General features: G+C 37.0%; 1 protein-coding gene across 1 annotated transcript in view; it reads left to right on the top strand.

The window, feature by feature from the left end:
* Positions 1-1516: 1516 nt before the first annotated feature.
* The window catches only part of LOC128584506 (anaphase-promoting complex subunit 1-like), a 28228-nt gene continuing 18164 nt past the window's right edge, over positions 1517-11580 (top strand). The window contains exons 1-6 of the mRNA XM_053589441.1: positions 1517-1856; positions 3462-3538; positions 4047-4137; positions 4230-4283; positions 5186-5379; positions 11155-11241. Of these exons, the coding sequence (XP_053445416.1) occupies positions 4251-4283; positions 5186-5379; positions 11155-11241 (314 nt within the window). The 5' untranslated portion in view covers positions 1517-1856; positions 3462-3538; positions 4047-4137; positions 4230-4250. The remainder of the gene's footprint in view (positions 1857-3461; positions 3539-4046; positions 4138-4229; positions 4284-5185; positions 5380-11154; positions 11242-11580) is intronic.

Here is an 11580-nt window from a genome sequence, read left to right as displayed (position 1 = left end):
TGCCATTCAATCCTGTAATTCCTCTGCTGGGCATATACCCAGAAGACCAAAAATCACAACATAACAAAGATATTTGTACCAGAATGTTTATTGCAGCCCAATTCATAATAGCTAAGTCATGGAAAAAGCCCAAGTGCCCATCGATCCACGAATGGATTAATAAATTGTGGTATATGTATACCATGGAATACTATGCAGCCTTAAAGAAAGATGGAGACTTTACCTCTTTCATGTTTACATGGATGGAGCTGGAACATATTCTTCTTAGTAAAGTATCCCAAGAATGGAAGAAAAAATACCCAATGTACACAGCCCTACTATGAAACTAATTTGGGGCTCTCACATGAAAGCTATAACCCAGCTACAACTTAACAATAGGGGGAAGTGGGAAAGGGGGTGGGTGGGTAGAGGGAGGGGAATCGGTGGGATCACACCTGTGGTGCATATTACAGGGGTATTTGCGAAACTTGGTAAATGTAGAATGTAAACGTTTTGGCACAGTAACTGAGATAACGCCGGAAAGGCTATGTTAACCACTGTGATAAAAATGTGTCAAATGGTTTATGAAGTGAGTGTATAATGCCCCATAATCATATCATTGTATACAGTTATGATTTAATAAAAAAATTAAATAAAAAAAAAGACACTTTAAGATCTTATACCCATTATCTAAAAGTATTTACCTCAACTTAGCACATCTCCTGAATACTAGATTTATTTAAATTCAAAGATAAATTCCCTGACGTCCTAAAATAATGCTGAGATAAAGTAAAGCTTCTGAAAGAAAAAGAAGGAAGGAAAGAAGGAAGGAAAGAAGGAGGGAGGGAGGAAGAAGCTTCTTACACTTTCCCTATTACCAGTCTGTCACTTACTTTGTTGTAGCTAAGACAAGCCTTAAAAGACCACTGCAGTGATGCTGTTAAATTTCCTTACTCCAGCCTCCCCTCTCCACAGAGCCAGATTAAAATATGTTTCTTATTCCCTCCAAAAAAAAAAAAAATAATAAAAAATAAAGACTGGAGAGGAAGGAAGACAGATGGACGCAGTTAACCTATATTACACAGCCAATGTTATTGCCTCATTGAGGATTTTCAAAGAGAAAGGGTATTTTAAGGTTTTGATTTGGTAATTTTCAGTATCTAGGGAGATTGTTATAACTACTTTTTAATATTTATATGTGGGAGAAACTGGGGGTGCCTAGTAGGAAGAGATAGTTTGATGTACTTGCATGACCAATTGCTTAGTGGGTTTTTTGTTTTTTGTTTTTTTTTTTTTTGGAGACAGAGTCTCATTGTGTTGCCCTTGGTAGAATACTGTGGCGTGACAGCTCACACTCTTTGGGCTTAAGCGATTCTCTTGCTTCAGGCTTCCAAGTAGCTGGGACTACAGGCACCCACCACAATGCCTGGCTGTTTTTTGTTGCAGTTGTCATTGTTCAGCTGGCTCGGGCCAGGTTCAAATCCCCCAGCTTCTGTGCATATGGCTGGCGCCGTAACCACTGTGCTATGGGCATCAAGCCCTTAGTGTTTTTTAAAATAGTAGTTTAGAAAAGTTGATTAAAAGTTGATTGCAGGTTATGAACAAGGAAATAGTGAAGAGGTGGATGTTGAGGAAGTTCCGTACACAGACCACGAAAGCAGTATGGAGAAACCGGAAGTCTGTTGAATAAGCAGATATGCAGCAGCAGAGGCCTGGCAGTTTTAAGACAAAGACCTGTCTCGCCAAGGTTTCAGTTTTCCCCCAGGGGGACTCTGGATAAAGGTCACTAAGAGGGTCACTGCAGAGTGAGAGTCCATGCTGTGAAGGGGATTGGAAAAGATAAGGAGCAGGTGCAGGAAGAACTGGGAACAGTACAGGTACCAGATCTGGTTGAGAGAGAAAAATGTCTCTTGGGGAGATAAGAGGAACATGCTTCTTTCCCCCCAGTTCTTTGTATGGTGTGGCATCAGCCTGTCTGCCTGCAAGGTTCGGGAGGCCTGACAAACTCTTGGAATTTGTGTGCATAGTCTGATTGGGGTCTGCTTTTACATCTTGTTTCTAGCTTTGTTCTTTGTTTCATTAACTACTTTCCAATTTTCAGTTTAACATTAAGAGTAGAGTGTAGTGTTTAAAGAGTAACTGAGTTAAAGTAGTAAATAACCATAAAGGATGAGGTATAGTGCAGTTTTTTGCTTTCCCCCATGACTATTAATCTGTTGATTTAAATACAGTGTATGTAATAAATACTGAGTTAACCCAGAACTTGGGCCACCTGTTCTCACTGTTGGTGGCATTGTTCCCCACCCCCACTCTTTAAAACTCCACTTTGTGTCTCTGTGTCTTTGTTTCTTTCATTTTTTTGTCACCACCAAGCCCTGGGAAAGAACCCATGGTGTAGTTTGGGGCTGGCCGTGACATTTATTGTTTTATTAGAGAAAGCATCCTGAAAGGTTTTTCTCCTGAACAATCTTTTGAAAAGAAAAGAATGGGTCTTCAGGTTTTCGACTTTTCTTCTGTGTTCTTCCATTTATATCCTTAGAAAATATGTAACTTTTGGGCAGTGCCTGTGTCTCAGTGGGTAGGGTGCTGGCCCCATATATTGAAGGTAGTGGGTTCGAACCTGGCTCCGGCCAAATTGCAATGAAAAATAGCCAGGCATTGTGGTGGGTGCTTATAGTCCCAGCTACTCGGGAGGCTGAGGCAAGAGAATTGCCTAAGCCCAGGATTTGGAGGTTGCTGTGAGCTGTGATGCTATGGCACTCTACGGAGGGCAGTAAAGTGAGACTCTGTCTCTTAAAAAAAAAGAAAGAAAAAATATGTAACTTTTTCCTTTTTTTCTTAAGAGAAATGGGCCAAATTTTATTCTTGATTGTTAAAATTAGATATTCTATGTATATTTTTGAGAAATTACTCACTTCCTATACTAAAAGAAAGGGGTGTCTTTTAAAATAATAGTTATAGCATAGCTGATCAACATATTTATTGTTTAGCTTAGCTGTGGTAATTAGCCTCATTTCACCTCACCTCTGGTAGATACTCTGGCATAATGCTAGAAACAGCCCATGAAGAAGTCCGTTTACGTTTCTCGTTAGAGTTCCCCCTAATTACTTATTTTCCTCTTTCCTCAGTTCTTCCCCCTCTCTCCTGCTCTAATTCTATAGCTGTCATCTCTTTATTTCAGTTGATTGTTTGAAATATTATTACTCTGCTGTTGATTCAGAATATACTTAAGTCTTCTAGTTTATATTTGTTAAGTCCTATTCAGTAATTATTCTTATTTAGCCTGGCTTAGATTTGACATTTGATTGCATTCGGTGTGATGTAAATATTAGCCTTTGAACGAAGTGGTTTGATGAAGCTTATCTCATGTAAATATGGACCCAGTAAGCAACGTGCTGTTCTTCAAATTATTAAATATTTGTAGCCTAACAAACTCTCTTGGCCTAGTGATGTCCTAGTATTCTCGCTTTCTATCTTGACAGATTATAAGAGAAAATAGTATCTCTCTCAGTGAAATTGAATTGCCTTGCTCAGAAGATTTGAATTTGGAAACTTTGTCGTAAGTGATGCATAATAAAATTAATTTTCCTAGTATCTATGAGATAGATTGAAATACATTGTGTAGCAGTAGTATTGTCCTTGATTTGAGTATGTAATTCTGAATCCTGCATGTTTCCAATCACTGTTTAAAAGTTAGTTGTCGTTTTTTTAAAGCTGAATTATAGAGCGCTTGTCCTTAAAAAATGATATTGGAGATTTAAATTATACATATTCCTATTTTATCCTTTCCATTAAAAAAATCTGGCAACAATTTAAAAAAATTACCTTTTGCTTGCTGCATGTGAAACAGTGCAGGGAAGAGGCCAGCTTCATCAGTAAGGGGTCCCATCAAGCTTCTAACAAAAATTAAAAGAAGAAAATAGAAATCTGTTAATTGAGTAGAGACACAGTTGAATATTCCAAAAAGGATATAAACTACTTTAGAGGACAGAAAGACTTATTTTTATCCCAAGATAATTTTAAAGCAAAATAATGATAATATTAAATTTCTTGTCATTTGTTTTCAGGCAAGCACACGTGTACATAATTGCAGGAGCCTGTTTGTCTCTGGGTTTTTGATTTGCTGGCTCAGAAAATTTATCAGCATTTAACTGTTTGGTAAGAAGTAGCTTAATTTACTCTGTTCTGTTTTCTTTCTAAAGCCTTAAGATGTGTCTTTTAACTTTGAATTTTTTCTTTTGTTTTTCCAGCATAAATTTGCAAAAGATTTTATGACTTACTTGTCTGCACCTAATGCTTCTGTTGTGAGTCTTTTTATGATTATTCTTGGGAATAAAATTAAAACTTGTAAAAAGAATTCACTGATAATCAAATTACTTATGTGTTGTCAAATATCTCTGCTGTTTGTTTGAATTTAGAAGAGGAGATTGGAAGTATCTTTGTATTTTTGTTTTGGGATTTTGATTAGGTGAGACTATGATTACCCTTAAAGGATGCACAGGTATCTAACTCATGTGACAATAGAGTAAATAAGAACAGTCATAACGTCTGTGGGTTGTCAGACCTCATGTAATTCTGTTTCAGTACTAAATATTGGGAATATCCTTTGAAAAAAATTTTGTGCTTAGTATAAAGATTCAATTGTTTTTGAGCATTGCTGTTCTGATAATAGGAAGACTGCAAGATTTTTTTATTTCCTGGAAAAAACTAGAGTATTGCAATGTTATTTATAATATGGAAAAATTAAAAAATTAGAAAGTCTAAAAGTAGTTAAATAAATTTGGTTATGACCTACTTGTATATTCTTGCACAGTGGAGCTATCAAAATCATATTGTATAAGAATTTTTTATGAGTAATGATTGCTTGTAATTGATTCTTAAAAAGTTTAAAAATATTCTTTGTAGAAACATCTCAATTTCATTTGAAAAAAATATATGTAGATACAGGGGAAAGATTCAGAGAAATGGCCAAAATGTTAAAACCCATTCTCTTTGGTTGGTGATTCAAGAGATTGTTATTGTTCTTGATACTTAATTTTTGAAATTTTCTACATTGAACTTCTATTTCATTATCAGGGAAAATATTTATTTTTATAGATTTTTTTTAAGTTACAAGCATTAATCTGCTAATGGTGGGTAAATTAGTTCTGATAATAATGAAATGTAACATGATGGTTACAGTGATGTCATCTTTTTGCATTTTCAGACAGGTCCTTACAACCTAGAAACCTGCCTCAGTGTGGTACTGCTGTCTCTGGCCATGGTAATGGCCGGCTCGGGGAACCTAAAGGTTTTGCAGCTTTGTCGCTTCTTGCACATGAAAACGGGTGGTGAAATGAACTATGGTTTTCACTTAGCCCATCACATGGCCCTTGGACTTCTGTTTTTGGGAGGGGGAAGGTAAATGAATATTTATATATATTATTCTTTTTTTTTCTCAATGAAAAGATTTCATGAGTGAGATCTATAAGAGTGACTTATTTTGATTTAGAAGGTATGTGAAAATTTTAAATTCTGACTAGCTGTTAGCTTATCTGAGGAGCATTATTATACTTTTTGGTCTTATTTATAGTTTAATCATTAGTTTATGGCCCACTTAGTAGAATTATCGTCCTCTCTTACATACTTGACATCATTGCATTTCTTTTCTGTTTTTGAGACAGAGTCTCAAGCTGTTGCCCTGGATAGAGTACCATGGCATCATAGCTCTCAAAGCAACCTCAAATTTAAGAGATTTGACTTATTATAAGAGATCCTTTTGCCTCAGCCTCCCAAGTAGCTAGGACTACAGGTGTCCGCCACAACACCTGGCTTTTTTTTTTTGGTTGTTGTTATTGTTTGGTGGGCCTAAGCTGGATTTGAACCCGCCAGCTCCAGTGTATGTGGGTGGCACCCTAGCTGCTTGAGCTACAGGTGCTGAGCCATTATTACATTTCTCAGTGGAGTTTGTCCTCAGTTCTTCAGTGGATCACCAAACTGTCTACCATATAAAAATCTCTTTTGACCTTATAGATCAAAATATACATGCAGTATTTGCAACTCAAAACACCCACTGTTACCTTACTTCTCTCCAAAGAATACCACTATTTAGTTCTCTAGCACTGTAGATTGGTTTGCCTGTTTTTGAAATGTAGGTGGAATTATACATTGTATATCCCTAATTCTTTTGCTTAATGTTATGTTTGTGAGATTCATTCTATGTATATGAGGTCTGACAGTTAAGTTTGTGAACTTGCCATGGTGCACGTATGCTTGCAGCACTGTACAGACAACTTGGTAAGGTTTCATAACCTTGGTATATCAGTGCCTCACAGTTGTGTTCATGTGGATGTGTGTGGTGGTATCTTGCTGGGTGGTGTTCATTATTGTTGTGTATTTTTATGTGTTGTGAGAATGTCTGAGCTCAAATTAGACCAATGAAAAAACATTAAATTTCTTGTTAAACTCGGCAAGAATGGAAGTGAAATCAGGGACATGAAGAAAACAGCAGTGGGCAAATGGATTAAATGTTTTTCCGAGGAGAGAGAAAACATCACTGATGAAGAGAGGTCAGGGTGGCCAGTAGCAAGCAGAACTGATGAAAGCCAAGAAAAAATTCATTGAATTTTACATCAGAATTGTTGGCTGTGAGAAGCTATACACCAATGCAGACCAAGGGAACATTGATAGAGAAACAGGAAAATTTTAACTGAAAATCTTGCTCAGTAACTCATGACTCTTGCATCATGACAATGCACCAGCTCACATGGCACTGTCTATGAGGGAGTTTTTAGCCAATAACAAATAACTATATTGAACACCCTCCCTACTCACCTGATCTGGCCCCCAATGACTTTTTTCTTTACCTGAAGATGAAGGAAATACTAAAAGGAAGACATTTTGATGACAATCAGACATCAAGGGTAATATGATAACAGCTCTGATGCCCATTTCAGAAAGAGTTCCATAATTGCTTTGAAGGGTGGACTAGGTGTTGACATTGGTGTATAGTTTCCCAAAAAGAGTACTTTGAAGGTGACTATAGTGATATTCAGTAATGAGGTATGCAGCACTTCCTCTAGGGCGAGTTTGCAAACTTAATTGTCAGACCATGTGTGTTCAGCTTCATTAGATAAAGCCATCAATATTATTGTACCATTTTACTTACCCATCAGCAGTGTGTGACATCCCATTTGTTCTATATCCTTGTCAAACTTTGTTATTGTTAAATTCCTTTTAATTTTAGCAGTCTGGTGGGTAAGTGTCATTATCTCATGATAGTTTTAATTTCTATTTCCCTTAATAATGGTGTTTAACACCGTTTTATACCTTTAAAGTCAATTAACCAATCTTCTTTTGTCATATCTAGTCTCTTGATACAGTTTTTACATTTACCAATTAAAAAATTTTTATTTGTGATAAAATATACACAACCTAAAATTTCTCACCTTAACTATCTTTTAGTGTGCAGTTCAGTAATGTTAAGCATATTCACAATTTAGTACAACCAATCTCCAGAACTTTTTTGTCTTACAAAACTGATACTCTATACCTGGGGTCTCCAGGGAGCACAGGAGGAGGTGAGCTACAGGCAACTGAGGTGAAGCTTCGTCCATATTTAGAGCTACTCTCCATTGCTCACATCACTGCCTGAGCTGTGCCTACTGTAAGATCAGCAAAGGCATTAGATTTTCATGGGAGCATGAACCCTACTATAAACTACACATCTGAGGGATCTGGATTGTGTGCTCCTTATGAGAATCTTATCCGAGACCACCCCCCAGTCCATGGCGAAATTGTCTTTCATGGTGCCAAAATGGTTGGGGACTGCTACTCTATACCTGTTAAACAACTCTTTATTTCTCTTTCCCCTCAGCTCCCAGCAACCACCATTCTACTTTGTGTTCTGTGAAGTTGACTTGGTTTGACTTTGTGTTGATTTGTAGAGATTCTTTAAACCGTGTGCTATGCCCTTGGTCAGTTTTGCATGTAACAGGTATCTTTGCCACTCCGTGGTTTTGCCTTTTCATTCTCTCAGTGGTGTCTTTTGTTGACAGGCTTATTAATATTTTTTGTTTATTATTTATTTCTACTTTTTTGTCCTGCTTATAAAATATGTCAAAGAATTGGAGATATTCTCCTGTTTTGGCTTCTAAATTTTTTTTTTTAGCTTTTCCATTTACATTTGGATTAAAGTCTACCTGACATTGATTTTTCTGTATATTTTCTTTGTTTTTCATTATTTTTCCCACGAATTGAAAAGTTTATCCTTTCTCCTTTGCTTTGCAGTACTACTTTGATTATAGAAATTAAATGTCTTTCACTTGTGTTTATTTCTGAGGTATTAGGTTCTGTTGGTCTGTTCTTCTGTGCTTGCACCAGTACCACACTGTCCTGTAAGTCTTGATATCCAGTAGAATAAATCCTTTAGCCTGCATTTTCTTCTTGAAAAGTATGTTTTTCTATTCTTGACTCTTTGCATTTTCATATAAATATTGGAATTTGTTGTTTTCTTTACTAAGTTGCCTGATAAAATGTTTATTGTAATTGCATTGATGGTATGCATCAGTTTGAGGAGAACTGAAATCTTTTATGCTATTGAGTCTTTTAGTCTGTGACTAGGGTATATTCCTTCATTTATTTGGCTCTAAATTGTAAGAAATTTCTATAAGTCATGTAGGCTAATTTTCCCCTATTCTTTAAGACAGAGCTAACCACAGGAACTCACCTTTCCAGAAATACAAAAAGTAAAGATTACCAGAAAGGTGTGCATTTCCTCCTAACTTGTTCGGTGGAATTGCCTTTCTTTAGTTGAGAATGGTTAAAGAAATGTTACTATGAAAATTCTTATTTGTATTTTATGATTTTTGAAACTTTGTTTTCCTTTCAAAATATGCCCCAACCTTTATTTAATGCTCTTATTCTCTCTTTTTTTTTTTTTTTTGTAGAGACAGAGTCTCACTGTACTGCCCTCGGATAGAGTGCCGTGATGTCACACGGCTCACAGCAACCTCTAACTCTTGGGCTTATGCGATTCTCTTGCCTCAGCCTCCCGAGCAGCTGGGACTACAGGCGCCCGCCACAACGCCCGGCTGGGTTTGAACCCGCCACCCTCGGCATATGGAGCCGGCACCCTACTCACTGAGCCACAGGCTCTCATTCAATCTCATCTTTTATTGTTTCACACCAGATGACTCTACTTGCTCTTTTTTTTTTTTTGTAGAGACAGAGTCTCACTTTGTCAACCTCAGTAGAGTGCCGTGGCATCACATTGCTCAAAGCAACCTCCAACTCCTGGGCTTAGGCGATTCTCTTGCCTCAGCCTCCCGAGTAGCTGGGACTACAGGCACCCGCCACAACACCTGGCTATTTTTTTGTTGCAGTTTGGCTGGGGCTGGGTTTGAACCCCCCACTCTCGGTATATGGGGCCGGCGCCCTACCCACTGAGCCACAGGTGCCACCCTCTACTTGCTCTTCTTTAGTACTGAATAGGTTTTCTGCCATTCTGCTTCTGCTTTTCTAGCAATTTTTGTTTATAAATTGTTATAAGAAACTGGAACAGCATTTAAACTTAACATAACTAATAACTACACCATTACACTTAATGCCCAAACTTCTAACACTGGTGTTTAAATATTTGGATAAACTTTTGGTATATCCAAATTGGTATAGAGAAAATGGCCTATTCCATCATATGCCAAAATAGATGTTATTTCCTTGCTTAAATTTAGAAATCTCTTCTTAATTTACTAAGTATATGAGTATGTATTACGAATGCTAAGTTCTTATTTGTTAACTCTTATTATTAGAAGAGATAGGGAAAGACACTTGAGTGTACGTGTGTATTTGTGTGTGTATAATAAAAACATATATTTATATTGAATAATTACAGAAGTGTTTTTATGTGATATTCTATACTATCTTTATTTCAAAATACTTAAAGGGGCTTGGCGCTTATAGCTCAAGCGGCTAAGGCACCAGCCACATACACCAGAGCTGATGGGTTTGAATCCAACCCGGGCCTGCCAAAGAGCAATGACAACTAAAACTAAAAAATGGCTGGGTGTTGTGGTGGGCGCCTGTCATCCCAGCTATTTGGGAGGCTGAGGCAAGGAGAATCACTTAAGCCCAGGAGTTGGAGGTTGCTGTGAGCTGTGATGTCACGGCACTCTACCTAGGGTGACAACTAGAGGCTCTGTCTCAAAAAAAAAAATAAAAAAATAAAACGCTTTAAGGAAAAGAAGGGGATTGCAGGACCAAGTGGGAGGTCTAAATTGACTTCTTTTCCCTCCACATATACGCCAGCATCTGCAGCTTTGAGACGCTGATGTGGGCTACTCTCGCTGGGGTTAGGTGATATCTTAGGGTGGTTTTGATTTGCATTTCTCTGATGATTAGAGACAATGAGCATTTTTTCATGTTTGTTAGCCGTTTGTCTTTTTAAGAGAAGGTTCTATTCATGTATCTTTCCAGTGATATATGGAAATGTTGGGTGTTTTTTTGTAGATTATTTTGAGTTCTCTGTAGATCCTAGTTATCAAGCTTTTGTCCAATTCATAATACGCGAATATTTTTTCCTATTCTGAAGGTTGTCTGTTTGCTTTGGTTGTTGTTTCCTTCGCTGTATAGAAGCTGTTCAGTTTAATTAAGTCCCATTTATTTATTTTTGTTACTGTTTCAGTTGCCACAGAAGTCTTCTTACAATCTTTCCCTAGGCTGATATTTTCAAGTGTTTTCCCCATACTTTCTTCGAGGATTTTTCTTGTTTCATGCCTTTGGTTTAAATCACACACCTATATTTTAAAAAGTCACTTTTATAATTCTATACGTAAGTAGGATACATTAAACTGGAGAAGAATGTGTGACACTTTATTCACGACTCTTTTTAATATTTATAATTTCTGGGACTGAAATCGTGGCATGTTACTATACTATTTTAGATTAAAACCTTGCTTATTAATTTAAACATTACGGTTTAACATTTACAGCATTTAAATAGTAGATTTAAATAGTCCTTAAATTCCCTTAAGGACTAGCTAAAAAGTGAAACATTCACGCCACTGGCACATTTTTGTTTATCAGAGCATCTTATCGGTACGCCTTACCACAATATTCCAATTTCCTAATTCTCAAGAATGTCTTGAAAGTATTCTCTGTGTAATTAATGTATCTCTCCCTACCAAATTTGCTTTGCAGGTACTCTTTGAGCACATCAAACTCTTCCATTGCTGCTCTTCTCTGTGCCCTGTACCCGCACTTCCCAGCTCACAGCACTGACAACCGGTGAGTCTCGTGATAGTCTTCAATGTGATATCTCTCAAGTTCTCTAAGGGGATAATTTGTTTGTGTATGGACTCATGGCCTTACTTTCTAATTAGTGTTGTTTTATTCTTGAACTTAGTTATCTTTGTGACTAAATCTTCTAAGAAGTTTTTCTCACAAAGTGTTAGACTAGAAAAGAAGTTTGGACATCTGTTGACTCACCTGTCTTCCACCATCTTCAAGTCTGTGGAATTGCTCTAAGCCTAGGAGTAGACTAAATAAAGTTATCTTTAGGGAAAAATTCATCAAACAAAGGATAGTTGCTATGGGAAGTTGGATGATATCCTTCTTGCTATAATT

This window comes from Nycticebus coucang, chromosome 4 (genome assembly GCF_027406575.1).
Source record: "Nycticebus coucang isolate mNycCou1 chromosome 4, mNycCou1.pri, whole genome shotgun sequence".
In the NCBI taxonomy this organism is placed as follows: domain Eukaryota; kingdom Metazoa; phylum Chordata; class Mammalia; order Primates; family Lorisidae; genus Nycticebus; species Nycticebus coucang.
Note: the sequence above shows the minus strand (reverse complement) of the source record. Positions and strands in the feature narration are given on the sequence as shown.